At 46.8% G+C, this 16,594-nt stretch overlaps 1 protein-coding gene across 1 annotated transcript; it reads right to left on the bottom strand.

Moving 5' to 3' along the window:
* Positions 1–1,640: 1,640 nt before the first annotated feature.
* On the bottom strand, positions 1,641–12,986 carry LOC120910465 (oocyte zinc finger protein XlCOF6.1-like). The gene is made up of 4 exons (XM_040322222.1): positions 12,826–12,986; positions 10,467–10,564; positions 10,274–10,382; positions 1,641–2,743 (listed from the first exon to the last, which is right to left on the bottom strand). The coding sequence occupies exons 1-4, from the start codon at positions 12,854–12,856 to the stop codon at positions 1,641–1,643; spliced, it is 1,341 nt and encodes a 446-aa protein (XP_040178156.1). The 5' UTR covers positions 12,857–12,986.
* Between the last annotated feature and the right edge of the window lie 3,608 nt (positions 12,987–16,594).

Below are 16,594 nucleotides of genomic sequence, written 5' to 3'. Positions count from 1 at the left end.
GATTTTGCGCAAATACTCAACACTATCAAAAGAAAAGTGACTGTGATAAGTGATTATCAACCAAAAACAAGTAAATCAATTAAAGTGAAATAAATATGTATAAGGTGAAGTAAATATATATAAATGCATAAAAAAGTGAAAAAATGCTAAGTGTCCAATGGGTCAAAATTGCAATAAACTGCCAAAGGAGAACAGAAATAAGGGCTGCGTGTCCACTGTGCAAGAAGTATCTAGATGACAATGAGAGATAAGATTTTATCCATGAAAGGGCTCCCAGAACTCTCACCTCAAAGACAAGGGTCTTAAAGCATCAAAAGGTCTCGTTGCATCCTCCACCTCCTTGCAGCAACAGAACCTTCCCACCTGTCACACTTCCCTGGTGATACTCTGGCCTCGACATGCACCTCCTCGATATTCCCTAATAGACACTCCATTCCAGGGGCGGGGGGGGGGGAGGGAGAGAGAGAACAAAAGAGCCTTCAATAGTGTAGTAGGTAAAAAGCAGGGGGGCGTTTAATAGAGAAAAAAACTGCGCTTACATCAATCAAAAAAATCAAGTGCAAAATGACAGGAACAACAAGCGGCGTTCACAGCGTCTGCTTAAGTCACTCCAGGTGTACGTCTGTCCACGGCCAATCCCTACGCGTTACGACACCGTCTTCATCTTAGTCCCCAGATGAAGACACGTGACGGTGTCGTAACGCGTAGGGATATTTATTTCACCTTATAAATATTTATTTCACTTTAATTGATTTACTTGTTTTTGGTTGATAATCACTTATCACTGTCACTTTTCTCTTGATAGTGTTGAGTATTTGTGCAAAATCCCCATTTTAACATATTTTCTACCTAAACTGTACCCAGGGTGGGCCAATTAAATTTCCTATTACAGTTTTACTACTGTATCTGAATCAATGAAAATATCTCTCCTTCATCTTGAGAATGGTCAAGCCAGGCTGAGCTATCATAGTCATTGGTCTATCTACATTCTTCATGCTTGTGCCCTCTAGTGGCAAAGCTTGGCCTTTCACAGGCATGCAAGGGTTAAAGCGGGAGTTCACCCAATTATATATTTTTTTATCTTTTCCCCTTTAGATAGATGCTCGTTTTGTCTAGGGGAATCGGCTAGTTGTTTTAAAATATGAGCCGTACTTACCGTTTTCGAGATGCATCTTCTCCGTCGCTTCCGGGTATGGTCTTCGGGAGCGGGCGTTCCTTCTTGATTGACAGTCTTCCGAGAGGCTTCCGACGGTCGCATCCATCGCATCACTAGTAGCCGAAAGAAGCCGAACGTCGGTGCGGCTCTATACTGCGCCTGCGCACCGAAGTTCGGCTTCTTTCGGAAAATCGTGACGCGATGGATGCGACCGTCGGAAGCCTCTCGGAAGACTGTCAATCAAAATAGGAACGCCCATTCCCGCAGCCCATACCCGGAAGCGGCGGAGAAGATGCATCTCGTAAACGGTAAGTACGGATCATATTTTAAAACAACTAGCCGATTCCCCTAGACAAAACGAGCATCCATCTAAGGGGGAAAAGTGTCATGTACGGGTGAACCCCCGCTTTAAGGAAGCAGGGTTCTCTCCAGTAAGATGATAGACCATTGAACTCCAAACAAATTCTTGTGGCTGCTCTTTCTTTCAGGTGGACCTGCCTTCAGCCTTGCTTCTGTGACGTTTTTCGTGCCTGCCAAGGTCTGATTTCTGCGCAAAACATTTTCCACACTGGGAACACGTATAAGGCTTCTCTCCAGTGTGCACTCTTTGGTGCTTTTCCAAAAGTCTCCTTTGGGTAAAACGTTTGTCGCACTCAGAACAGGAATAGAGGTTCTCTCCGGTGTGGAGTCTTTGATGGTCAGCGAGAGTTGTTTTGTATGTAAAACACTTCCCGCACTCTGGGCAAGAAAAGGGACCTTCACCCGTGTGGCTCCTAAAGTGATCCACCAGACATGCCTTTACGGCAAAACACCGTCCGCATTCCGAACACGAGTACGGCTTCTGGCCCAGATGTGTCTTCCGATGCTTGACCAAGTATGATTTCAAAGTAAAGGATCTGCCGCATTCGGAACACGTAAACGGCTCCTCGCTGGTGTGCCTTTTCTGATGCTCATCGAGGTAGGACTTCTTTGCGAAACACTTTCCACATTCGGAACAGGAGAACGCCTTCTCCAATGTGTGAGTCCGTTGATGCCGAACTAGGTTGGACTTCAGCTTAAAAGGCTTCCCGCATTGGGAACACGAGAACGGGGCTTCGTCTCGATGGAACCATTTGTGCCTAGAGAGACACGATTTCCATTTGAAAAGTTTCCCGCACTCGGGACATGGATAAATCTTTTCATCGTTCCTGTTGGTGCCAGTGGAGCACGCGTATGGCTTCGGGTTTATGTGAGCCTGCCTATGCGCGTTCAGACGAGACATGTAGGCAAAAGACTTTCCACATTCAGAACATGAATATGGCTTTAACCCTACACAAGTACTTTTTATAAGACCGGGTTTCTCTCGAAATTTTTTATTTTCAGAACATGGGAGCGTTTCGCTTCTTTTGGAAGAATTGGGATGATTGAGAGGAAAACTTCCTCCATGTGTAGAGGGATCAGATGATAGACCTGCACTGGGAAGCAGACGGAGATCTGAGGCGATTGGGTTTTCTTTTCGGGAATCCTTTGTGAGATCATCGTCTTCTGCTTTAGCATCTGAAGGGTCAGCTGTAAATTTCTCATGGCTATTCCTAATGTATCGCCCATCTAGAGAGAAAAAAAAGATTTCTATAAAAAGAATGGTTAGACTTGTTTGTAAGAAAATTCTTAAAACATAAAAACTACCGGAAGTGCTTTGAAGTAGAACTAAAGGCAAAACTTTTTTCCAGTTTGGATAGGGTAAGGGAGTTTTTTTATTCCGTGGCCGAGATTCAAGTAGATTTGCGCTTTATTTGCGCAGGGCAACGATTTTGCCCTGCGCCCACGCAAATATTTTGCGCTGCCCTCGATTCACGGAGCAGTAGCTCCGTAAATTGCGAGGGCGCGCCGGCAAAATTGCCCGGCGTAAGCGCGCGCAATGTAAATGATCCTGCCGGGGGGCGGAAATCATTTAAATTAGGCGCGCTCCCGCGCCGAGCGTACAGCGCATGCTGCGTCGGGAAACTTTCCCGACGTGCATTGCGGCAAATGACGTCGCAAGGACGTCATTTGCTCCAAAGTGAACGTGAATGGCGTCCAGCGCCATTCACGATTCACTTACGCAAACGACGTAAAAATTTGAACGTCGCGACGCGGGAACGTGGGTATCCTATAGCATTGGCTGCGCCTGCTATTAGGATGTGTAATGCCGGGTACACACGAGAGGATTTATCCGCGGATACGGTCCTCCGGACCGTTTCCGCGGATAAATCCTCTGAGGATTTTGATCCGATGGAGTGTACATACCATCGGATCGAAATCCGCGCCGAAATCCCTTCGCGATGACGTGTCGCGCCGTCGCCGCGATGATGACGCGGCGACGTGCGCGACGCTGTCATATAAGGATACCCACGCATGCGTCGAATCATTACGACGCATGCGAGGGAGGGAATCGGACGGATCCATCCGGTGAGTCTGTACAGACCACCGGATCGATCCGCTGGAGCCGATTCCAGCGGATAGATTTCTTAGCATGCTAAGAAATTTCTATCTGCTGGAAATCGGTCGGGCAGAAAAAAATCCGCGGAAAAAGATCCGCTGGGATGTACACACCAGCGGATCTATCCGCTGGAACTGATCCGCAGATCAATTCCAGCGGATAGATCCTCTCGTGTGTACGGGGCCTAAGGCCCCATACACACGATAGAATCCATCCGCTGAAAAATCCCAGCGAATGGGTTTCAGCGGATAGATCCTATGGTGTGTACACTCCAGCGGATCTGTTTCCGCGGATTTTTATCCCCTGGGATGGATTTCCAGCAGATAAATATTTGAAGACATGTCTTCAAATCTATCCGCTGGAATCCATCCCAACGGATTGATCCGCTGGTCTGTACAGACTCACCGGATCAATCCGTCCAAAGGGATCCCCCGCATGCGTCGTAATGATTCGACGCATGCGTGGAATTCCTTATATGACAGCGTCGCGCACGTCGCCGCGTCATCATCGCGGCGACGGCGCGACACGTCATCGCCAGAGGATTTCGGCGCGGATTTCGGTTCGATGGTGAGTACACTCCATCGCATCAAAATCCGCGCAAATCCTCGAGAGGATTTATCCGTGGAAACGGTCCGCTGGACCGTATCCGCGGATAAATCCTCCCGTGTGTACGGGGCCTGAGACTTGTTTGTAAGAAAATTCTTAAAACATAAAAACTACCGGAAGTGCTTTGAAGCAGAACTAAAGGCAAAACTTTTTTCCAGTTTGGATAGGGTAAGGGAGTTTTTTTATTCCGTGGCCCAGATTCAAGTAGATTTGCGCTTTATTTGCGCAGGCACAGGGCAACGATTTTGCCCTGCGCCCACGCAAATATAATATCGATTCTCCGTAAATTGCGAGGGCGGGAATCATTTAAATTAGGCACGCTCCCGCGCCGAGCGTAGAGCGCATGCTCCGTCGGGAAACTTTCCCGACGTGCATTGCGGCAAATGACGTCGCAAGGACGTCATTTGCTCCAAAGTGAACGTGAATGGCGTCCAGCGCCATTCACGATTCACTTACGCAAACGACGTAAAATTCGAACGTCGCAACGCGGGAACGTGGGTATCCTATAGCATTGGCTGCGCCTGCTATTAGGATGTGTAATGCCGGGTACACACGAGAGGATAAATCCTCTGAGGATTTTGATCCGATGGAGTGTACATACCATCGGATCGAAATCCGCGCCGAATTCCCATCGCGATGACGTGTCGCGCCGTCGCCGCGTCATCATGATGACGCGGCGACGTGCGCGACGCTGTCATATAAGGAATTCCACACATGCGTCGAATCATTACGACGCATGCGAGGGATGGGTTCGGACGGATCGATCCGGTGAGTCTGTACAGACCAACGGATCGATCCGCTGGAGCCGATTCCAGCGGATAGATTTCTTAGCATGCTAAGAAATTTTTATCCGCTGGAAATCGGTCGGCCCGAAATATATCCGCGGATAAACACCAGCGGATCTATCCTCTCGTGTGTGTGGGGCCTTACGTTACGCGAAACCCGACGTACGCAAACTACGTAATTTGCGTACGCAGGGCTCGCGCAACGTTGTGAATCGGTGTTAGTATGCAATTTGCATACTATACACAGATCACAATGGGAGCGCCCCCTAGCGGTCATCGCTAGAATGCAGCCTATAATCTGCGTGGCATAAGAGCCTTAAGCCACGCAGATTTTAGGCTGCAGTCGGCGTAGCGATGTTCCTGAATCAGGAGCATTCGCTACGCCGGAGCAAGTAAGCAATTGCGCCGTGTAACCTATGGTTACACAGGCGCGATTGCTTTTTGAATCTGGGCCCCTGACATTTTTTTCCATCTGTTTTCCATTGGGTGAATTTCCTTCACTTCCTGTCCCATAGCCAAAACGGGACGTGAGAGATAATCTCTGCAAAAACCACCCCCCCCCCCCGCCATTGGAAATTTTGCCCTCTTATTCCTGTTCTGGTGACCATGGGCCAGATTCACAAAAGAGATACGACGGCGTATCTCCTGATACGCCGTTGTATCTCTGTTTTAGGGCCGTTCTAACTATGCGACTGATTCATAGAATCAGTTACGCATAGCTAGCCCTAAGATCCGACAGGTGTAATTAAATTACACCGTCGGATCCTAGGATGCAATACTTCGGCCGCCGCTGGGGGGAGTTTGCGTCGTAAACCAGCGTCGGGTATGCAAATTAGCAGTTACGGCGATCCACGAAGGTTTTTCACGTCGTTACACCGGCGCAAGTCTTAGTTTCCCGTCGCAAAGTTAGGGGTACTTTAACATGGTGTAAAATTACTCCACCATGTTAAAGTATGCCCGTCTTTCCCACGTCGCTTTTGAATTTTTTTGTTTTCCCGGCGCAAGTACGTTACGCACGTCGCGATTCTCAACACGTCGGCGCGTCGTAATTTCACGCAAAGCACGTCGGGAAATTTGCGAACGGAGCATGCGCAGTACATCCGGCGCGGGAGCGCTCCTAATTTAAATGGTACCTGCCCCATTTGAATTGGGCCGCCTTGCGCGGACGTGTTTACGATACACCGCCGCAAGTTTACAGGTAGGTACAGGTGGTGGGAGGGAGAAGAGGAGAAGCTGACTTTCATCTGCTGCAGGAGGAATATAAAGAGTATTGTCATAAGACAGGTATTAGGCACCAGCACAAGGCTGCTTAGGCAGCCACCTTACGCCCCTTTGATACGATTGGCCTGCAAAAATCCGCCTGTCTGTTTTTGAGGCGGATCTGCGCAAGCCACCCATTGACTTGTATGGGCAGGCAGATGTCAGCAGAGATGTTGTCAGGTCACCTGTGGCCAGGTGACAAGTGCACCCCGTTGGGGTCAGGGATGCACCACAGGGTAGTGAACCCTATGGACGACTGCTGCGATCAGAGAGGAAGCGTGAGCCCAAGATTCCCCAGGGCGCAGAGTCTAAGACCCAGCTTTGTGTTCACCAGAGCCTCTGGTGGTGAGGATGGCCTTCGCTGCAGCTGGATCCAGGTCGCGACCCCTGGGGTCCCCAAGGTCACGCTCCACAGGGAGAGAGGGGAAGCAGCAACCAGGACAAGCGATAGTGATGGGTAATAATGCCATACTCTATTATTTATCTGCAGCCGCTGTAATTCTCTGTAAAATTCAGTGTAATATAGTAATCTGGAGCAGCGCTGTACAGAACCCCCCCCCCCCCCCCAGAAATGAAATTTCCTGCTTGTGTGATTGGCCCACTGATTTTCCCAGTGAGGGAAGATAAAACTCAAATTGACATCCCCTGCAATAGGAATTGAGGTTTTGGTGAGATACTCCCTAAGGGTTAAATACTTCTAAAGACACTGCAGCTTTTCTCATTAGAACACAGAGAGTGCACCTGGTGATTATAATGAGCCAGACCTATTCAGAATCAGTCTACAATCATTCTGGTATATTTCTTCAGAGCAACAAAAGGTAAGGCTAGGTTCACACCACGATTTTACCATCCGATAAACGGACCGTTAAATCGGATGGAATCGTATGTGACAAAATCGTATGTAATCGTATGTCAAAATTTTCACTAAAAAATCGGATCCTGATTTTAAATAATGTCTGGGAAAAAGAAGATTTTTGAAGTTATGGATATTCAGGGGAACCCCGCCGTCAATTTAAAACAAAAATGACGTGCGGTTCCCCCTAAATATCCATAACCAGACCCATTATCCGAGCACGTTGACCTGGCCGGCCGCAGAAAAGAGGGGGGGACAGAGTGCGGCCCCCCCTCTCTCCTGAACCGCACCAGGCCACATGCCCTCAACATGGGGAGGATGTCCCCATGTTGATGGGGACAAGGGTCTCATCCCCACAACCCTTGCCCGGTGGTTGTGGGGGTCTGCGGGCGGGAGGTTTATCAGAATCTGGAAGACCCCTTTAACAAAGGGGACCCCCAGATCCTGACCCCCCCCCTGTGTGAAATGGTAATGGGGTACACTGTACCTCTACCATTTCACGAAGGAAGTAAAAAGTATTGTAAAAAAACACACTGACACAAAAGAATAAAGTCCTTTATTAAAAAAAAAAAAACTCCAGCGCTGAAAAATCCACTCGTTCCCGGCTTCCAGCGTTGTCCTGATCCTGCGACGGGTGCGGGTGATCTCCCGCGATGAGAAGATCCAGCGTCGGGTGATCTCCGCTCCGGCGATGTGAAGATCCATCCATCCGGCGCAGCAGCATCCCGGACCTCCTCTCACCGCTGGGCACAGCCCAGCGAATGAGCGGCTGAAGCAGTGACATTTCTTATATAGAGGAGGCAGAGCCACCCGTCACGTGACCCTGCCCCCTCTGACGTACCTCTGCTACGTCACTGGGGAAGACCATGAAGACGTAGCAGAGGTACGTCAGAGGGGGCAGGGTCACGTGATGGGTGGCTCTGCCTCCTCTATATAAGAAATGTCACCGCTTCAGCCGCTCATTCGCTGGGCTGTGCCCAGCGGTGAGAGGAGGTCCGGGATGCTGCTGCGCCGGATGGATGGATCTTCACATCGCCGGAGCGGAGATCACCCGACGCTGGATCTTCTCATCGCGGGAGATCACCCGCACCCGTCGCAGGATCAGGACAACGCTGGAAGCCGGGAACGAGTGGATTTTTCAGCGCTGGAGTTTTTTTTTTTTTAATAAAGGACTTTATTCTTTTGTGTCAGTGTGTTTTTTTACAATACTTTTTACTTCCTTCGTGAAATGGTAGAGGTACAGTGTACCCCATTACCATTTCACACAGGGGGGGGGTCAGGATCTGGGGGTCCCCTTTGTTAAAGGGGTCTTCCAGATTCTGATAAACCTCCCGCCCGCATACCCCCACAACCACCGGGCAAGGGTTGTGGGGATGAGACCCTTGTCCCCATCAACATGGGGACATCCTCCCCATGTTGAGGGCATGTGGCCTGGTGCGGTTCAGGAGAGAGGGGGGGCCGCACTCTGTCCCCCCCTCTTTTCTGCGGCCGGCCAGGTCAACGTGCTCGGATAATGGGTCTGGTTATGGATATTTAGGGGGAACCGCACGTCATTTTTGTTTTAAATTGACGGCGGGGTTCCCCTGAATATCCATACCAGACCTGAAGGGTCTGGTTATTGAATTTGCGGGGACCTCCGTTCGGGTTCCCTCAACCCTAGTAATAAAAAATCGGGTACATTTATCGCACAGTCATCCGATTTAGTACGATTTACATTGACCACAATATAAAAAAAAAACGGACACGATTGTAATACGATTTCAAATCAGGACCAAAAATCGTGGGCAGACACGTTTTTTGATACGATTTTAAATCGTATTAAATCGTATGCGGATCAAATCGGATGCACTTGGGGACCTAAATTAATGAATGGCAGTGAATGGATCCGTTTTGCCATACAGATTTGTACGATTTTAAAGCTAAAATCGTGAGTAAAAAACGGATGACAAAATCGTGGTGTGAATGCACCCTAAGAATTCCTTACAAAATTTGATAAAAATCCTTGCAATGTACATTGATCATTCGGAGGTGATTGTTTTTTTATTCTCAACCAAAGTGGAGTTACTCTTTAATTCACCAGACAGAATTTTATAGTCAATTTGTCTGTTATGTTTTAGTCTTTAAAGTAGAACTAAAAGCAAAACTTTGGGGTAGATTCACATACCTTTTGCGGCGGCGTATCTCCAGATATGCCGCCGTAATTTGAAATCCCCGCCCGCGTAGCATTACGCCGATTCTCAAAGGCAGTTACGTTGAAAAAATAGGCTTCCTCCACCGACGTAACTTGATTGCGGCGGCATAGAATTGTGTGCAATATAACTTTGGCCGCTAGGGGCGCTTCCGTTGTTGTCGGCGTAGAATATGCTAATTTCCTAGATACCGCGATTCAAAAAACGAACGTGCGCCCGGCGTTTGGTTTTTTACGTCGTTTGCGTTAAGGCTTTTTCGGCGTAACGTTGCTTCTGCTATTAGGAGGCGTAGCCAATGTTAAGTATGGACGTCATTCCCGCTTCAAAATTTGAATTTTTTACGTAGTTTGCGTAAGTCGTTCGCGAATAGGGCTGGACGTAATTTACGTTCACGTCAAAACCAATACGTCGTTGTGCCGTACTTGGAAGCAATGCACACTGGGATATGTACACGGACGGCGTCAATCACGTCAGGTCATCATAAATTTACATAAAACACGCCCCCCCTTCCACATTTGAATTACGCGCGCTTACGCCGGACCCATTTACGCTACGCCGCCGAAACTTATGGAGCAAGTGCTTTGTGAATACAGCACTTGCTCCTGTAAGTTACGGCGGCGTAGCGTAAATACGATACGCTGCGCCGCCGTATCATTGCGTGGACATACGTGAATCTACCCCTTTATTTTTTATTTTTGATAGAGCAAGGGAGGGTTATAACCCCTGTCAGATATCCCATTGCGAAGATTTTCCTTCACTTCCTGTTCCATAGCCAAACAGGAAGTGAGAGGAAATCCCTGCAAAGTAAGGGAATTCCTTGGTGGACCTCCAGGTCACCAGAACTAGTGCCCCCATTGGGACTAGTTTTCTGGGGACAACCCAAAATTTGGGCTTTTCTGTTACTTTCACTTTCTATGATAATGGTCACCAGGACAAATTTTACTGGATTTATTGATTCCTTCTCACCTTGGCCAATATCTGGAGGAACTTCCTCCTCCTTGCCCAACTCGTCTCTCACATACGGCTCTTCTGCTTCCTCTTTGACTTCAACTTTAACAACAATCAGGCTACTATCCTGGATAACACACAAAACAATTTTACTAAATAAATTCAAAGTTATTGACACAGCTTGGAGTTTTGTAATTCATCAAACACCTACCTGATCCTCCTGAGGGATCTCCTGATGTTCCTGTGTGGAGTCCCGGGAATACAGAGGACGGGGACATCTCTCTGGGGGATTTCTCTTACTGGATCCCTCTGTAGGAAACACACACTGACTGATTACATTGCTTCTATTAGCCAGATTCAGACAGACTGGCTTAATTTTCAGGCGGCGTAGTGTATCGCATATACGCTACGCCGCCATAAGTCAGAGAGGCAAGTGCTGTATTCACAAAGCACTTGCCTCCTAAGTCACGGCGGCGTAGCGTAAATGGGCCGGCGTAAGCGCGCCTAATTCAAATGAGGAACAGGAAGGCTCTGGGTGTCACTGTGGGGGATAAGGGTTGTGTAAGGGTTACTCTGCAGCAGACTTGGTGGCCCTGTAAGGAAGCACTGTGGGTTGTTGGCGGGCACTGTGCAACACTGTTGGAGGTCGAGGGAACAATGGAGTGCTGAGATTCTGCAGCAGGCTGAGGGCATTGTGGAGATTTGAGGGGGAGCTGTTGAGGCTGAGGGATCTCAGGTGGCCTGGGGGCACTGTGAGAGGTTGGCGGGCACTGTGCAACACTGTTGGAGTTCGAGGGAACAATGGAGTGCTGAGATTCTTCAGCAGGCTGAGGGCATTGTGGAGATTTGAGGGGGAGCTGTTGAGGCTGAGGGATGTCAGGTGGCCTGGTTGCACTGTGGGAGATCTGCAGGCACTGTGGGACACTGTTGGATATCGAGGGAACTATGGAGGACTGAGGTTCTGCAGCAGGTGTAGGGGCATTGTGGAAATTAGGGGGGAACTGTTGAGGCTGAGGTATCTCAGGCGGCCTGGGTGCACTGTGCAAGGTTGGCAGGCACTGTGGGACACTGTTGGAGGTCAAAGGAAACTGTTAAGGCTAAGGGATCTCAGGCGGCATTGGGTGCACTGTGGGAGATCGACAGGCACTGTGGGACACTGTTGGATATCGAGGGAACTATGGAGGCCTAGGCCCGGATTCACAAAGGAGTTACGACGGCGTATCTCCAGATACGCCGTCGTAACTCTGAGTGCGGCCCGTCGCAACTTGGCGCCTGATTCATAGAATCAGATATGCCTCACAGTTGCCTAGATACGAGCGGCGTAAGTCTCCTACGCTGTCGTATCTTAGGGTGCATATTTACGCTGGCCGCTAGGTGGCGCTTCCGTATATTTCCGTGTTGAATATGCTAATTAGCTAGATACGCCGATTCACGAACGTACGTGCGCCCGGCGTATCAAGATACGTCGTTTACGTAAGACATACGCCGGCGTAAAGTGACCCCTTATAAAGCAGGGGTAAGTCATGTTAGGTATGGACGTCAGAAACGTACGAACAGCGTCGTGTTTTACGTCGTTTGCGTATGTCGTCCATTAATGGGGCTGGACATAAGTTACGTTCACGTCGACGATAAAAGCGTCATTTACGTGGGGTCACAAAACATTTACGTACAACACGCCCCCAACCAGCCTAGTTTGAATTAAGCTGGCTTACGCCGTATCAGATACACTACGCCGCCGTAACTTAGAGCGGAAGATGTTTCTGAATACAGGACCTCCCGCTCTAAGTTACGGTGGCGTAGTGTATCTGAGATACGCTACGCCCGCCTAAAGATAGACGCTTTTTTGTGAATCTGGGCCCTTAGGTTTTGCAGCAGGCTGGCGAGTTTATGTAAATTTGGGGGGGGGGGGGATGTTGAGGCTGAAAGATCTCAGGTGGCCTAGGTGCACTGTTGGAAGTTAGCGGGCACTCTGGGACACTGTTGGACGTTGAAGGAACTATGGAGGCCTAAAGGTTCTGCACCAGGCTGGGGGGCATTGTGGAAATTTGAATGGAGCTATTGAGGCTGAGGGATCTCAGGCAGTTGAGGGGCAATATGCAAGGCTGATGAGATGAGGGATGAGGGAGGCCGCGGCCCAATGGTCGAAAACCACTTTATCAGAGGATTGAGGATCTAGCTGGGTCCTCAATACTCTTCTCTCCTTTACAAGAAATTAAAGTCTCCTCTTACCCGGTGATGTGGGGGCCTACTGGTTCGTCATCATGACGTACAATGTTGGAGGTCAAGGGAACTATGGAGGGTTGAGGTTCTGCAGCAGGCTAAGGGGCATTGTGGAAGGAGAAGGATTTGGGGGAGAACTGTTGAGGCTGAGGGATCTCAGGTGGCCTGGGTGCACTGTACGAGGTTGGCAGGCACTGTGGGAGGCTCTCAGGTGGTTGAGGGGCAAAATGGCTCAGGAGAAGGGAGGCCACGGCCCGGTGGTTGACAACCACTTTATCAGAGGATGTGTGTATCTAGCTGGGTCCTCAATACTCTTCTCTCTATTACAAGAAATGAAAGTTTCCTCTTACCCGGTGATGTGAGGGACGGCTGGCTCGCCATAATGACGTTCTTGAACAGAGCCTTGTGTCCTTCTAAACCAGGGGGCGTAAGCAACTTCTCACGGTGTCACCCTCAGATGATCTGAACATACAGGAGACATGCTGATCATTATCATTAGCGCTAACCCTCGTTGCCACAGGCAAAGTGTATGGAAATGTTTTCAGCTAGGCCATTCTCACTTCCACTCTGTATTGTATTTTTTTTTTAATATATATATATATATATATATATATATATATATATATATATATATATATATATATATATATATATATATATATATATATATATATATATAAATTCTAATCTTGCCTACTGTATTTTTTGCATAGCTTTTCTCTGTTCCATTTAAAGGAATTTGGGTGCTTCCATAAATGTCAAGTCTTGCACATTTTCATGTCTTGAAGCACCAATTAAAATGAGCAATAATATCAGCAAAGAGTTATCATTAACTTCACTGAGCAGGCTGCTTCCAGCTACAAAAGACTGCGGATACAGATGTGACTTCTGGGATTTTGAAGGGTCACTTGGGCTACAAGAAAATGGCGGCAGCAATCCTGCACAGAAGACAAGAATAAGCTACATAGAGCAACAACAACCTATTGAACTTCCCAAGTTCCGGTCGAGTGTCGGAAATAACATTCACACTCCGATATTAAACGCAAAATCTCTTAGCATACAATAACAACTATATTTAAACATAAAAACGTGTTTGTACTATAGGAACATGGCCGCCCGAAGCGAGCTGCTCATGTGGGGAGTTTCGCCCTCTAGTGTCTGCCCTGTAGAACCAAGCAGAGTGTTTCGACTCGCTGTTGAAAAAAGGAGGGCGGGGCGTCACTAGAGCAACCAGGAAGCGGCCGTGGAACGCATACAGCAGAGCCATAGGGCGGAAGTGAGGGAATGTTTCCGGTTGTGGGGGAAATTGTAATGATAAAGAGGAGACAGGCAGTTAATAAGGGCTGAATTATGTTGTAGACTTCTGTTGTTATTATTCTCGATATCTTTACACTATTTTATGAATACAATATAATTGTAATTAAATTATTATTATTATTATTATTACTATTATGTTTTATTACAACCCAACAAGTCAGGTATATGTCATCCACCTCCCTCTGTATGGTATTTATGCTGTTTTCTTTCCAGGTGATGGTCAAATGTCCTTCTATACGGCCAGATCAAGGCTGACATCACGGCTGGGTACCTGAGATTAGTGCGGCGGGCCGGCTTCCATGTATGCGGTTCGAGGTGGAGTCGCCTTCCACGGATTCTCCCCGGTGTTAGTGATTGCAGACAGGGAGTGTTAGTATATTTCTTATTATTCCCTTTTCTGTCTTCATCTATGTTCTTGTTTCTTCCATCTTCCTTCTCATGTCCTCCTTTTTCATCTTCTATCTTCCTTCATCTTTCTCCTTCCTCTTAAAGGGGTTGTAAAGGTAAAAATGTTTTCCCTAAATAGCTTGCTTTTTTTTTTTTTTTTAACAGAAGGAATGTTTATTTGATAATAAATCAGTTACGTGTGAATAAATAGCTTCCTTTACCTTAGTGCAGTCCTCTTTCACTTACCTCATCCTTCCATTTTGCTTTTAAATGTCCTTATTTCTTCTGAGAAATCCTCACTTCCTGTTCTTCTTTCTGTAACTGCACACCGTAATGCGAGGCTTTCTCCCTGGTGTGGAGAAAGCCTCTTGAGGGGGGAGGGGGCGAGCAGGAGTGTCAGGATGCCCACTAACACACAGCTCCTTTCTCTATCTGCAAAGTAGAGAACGTCCTGACTTTCCTGCTCGCCCCCTCCCCCTCAAGAGGCTTTCTCCACACTAGGGAGAAAGCCTTGCATTACTGTGTGGAGTTACAGACAGAAGAACAGGAAGTGAGGATTTCTCAGAAGAAATAAGGACATTTACAAGCAAAATGGAAGGATGAGGTAAGTGGAGGAGGACTGCACTAAGGTAAAGGAAGATATTTAGGAGAAAAAAAATGGTACCTTTACAACCCCTTTAATCTTCCTTCTTATTATGTCTTTTTTCATTTTTTACCTAATTCTGTCTTTTTCCTCTACCATCTTCCTTCATCTTTTTTTTCTCGTTTCTTCATCTTCTGTTTTCCTTTATCCTTATCTTTTTTCTGCTCCCTTCCTTCATCTATATTCTTCTCTCTTCTTTCATCATCCATCTTTTTTAGCATCTTTCTTCTTATGTCATCATATATCTTCCTTTTTCTTTTGTCTTCCATCATCTTCCATCTTTTATCCTCTTTCTTAATTTTACTTCTTCTTCCATCCTACTTAATTGTTCTGCTTTTATGTTTTGTTTTCCTTCATCTATATTCTTCTCTCTTCTTCCATCATCCATCTTTTTTAGCATATTTCTTCTTATGTCATCATATATCTTCCTTTTTCTTTTGTCTTCCATCATCTTCCATCTTTTATCATCTTTCTTAATTTTACTTCTACTTCCATCCTACTTAATTGTTCTGCTTTTATGTTTTGTTTTCCTTAATTTTCTGTTTTCCTTTGTCTTTTTGTTATCTTCTGTCTTTCTTTTTTTGTTTGTCTTTTGTAAACATTCATCTACTATCATCTGTGTCTTCCTTTATCTAACTTATTTTGCAATCTTCCTTCTTTTTCCTTCCTTTTTTTTTCCTTTCATTTTTGTCTTCCTTTATTTTCCATCTTCTTTTATCTTCCATCTTTATTTTTTCTGTCTCTGCTCTTCCTGCATCTTTTTTCTTCTTCGATCTTCTTTCTTACATTTTCTTCTGCCTTCCTTCATCTTATTCTTCCATCTTTCTTTTTTCTTCTTCTCTCTTCCACCATTTTCTTCTTTCTTAATTTTTCTTTTTTCTTCTTCTGTCTTTCTTCCTTATCCTTCCTAGAAACAATATGTATTGAATGCATTCACATTCCATTTCTTTCAGGTTCATAAGAAGTTCTTGGAATACAAAATATTTCAGGACAAAGGTATCAAAAGGGGAATCCTCATGATCAGTTCCTTCCAGAAGGAGCCGAGTCCATTCCCTGCCTCATCAATGAGGATGGAGAAGGAGCATGGTCTTATGACTGACAGGATATTAAACCTCACCCTGGAGATTATCTACTTGCTGACTGGAGAGGTGAGGAGGATTCTGGAAGGTCACATGACATCGCTCTTATCTCTATTAGTAATACACAGAGCTGACTGGAGCGGTGAGGAGGGTTCTGGGAGGTCACATGCTAATAGCCTTATCTATATTATTAAAGTACAGAACTGACTAGAGAGACGAGGGATTTTAGAACTGTTGGTGTGACATTGCTAGTACCTAATTTCTATGAATTACATTCATTAGATCTCTAACGGGTATTTATTGGCATATCTTATTATTTAGAATTATGGCCCGCTAAGGGATTCTAGCAAGAATACACATTCCCCAATGTCAGGGGGATGGAGCAGGAGGCAAAATCCAATCACAAAGCCTCCACTCCACTTCCCGAAACCTGAAATAAACAATGACAAGAAGATTCTAGAAGTCGCCCAGAAGATCATTGAGCTGCTGACAGGAGAGGTGAGCGGTGCCGGGAATTCTGGGACATTATCCAGTAAGAGACAAGGGATGTGTCGGGATGGTGACAGTATCATTGTGTGTGTCAGGTTCCTATAAGGTGTCAGGATGTCACTGTCTATTTCTCCATGGAGGAGTGGGAGTATATAGAAGGACACAAGGATCTCTACAAGGACGTCATGATGGAGAAGCGGCCGC

Source organism: Rana temporaria, chromosome 8, assembly GCF_905171775.1.
Source record: "Rana temporaria chromosome 8, aRanTem1.1, whole genome shotgun sequence".
NCBI classification, from domain to species: domain Eukaryota; kingdom Metazoa; phylum Chordata; class Amphibia; order Anura; family Ranidae; genus Rana; species Rana temporaria.
This window is presented reverse-complemented; position numbering and strand designations above follow the sequence as displayed.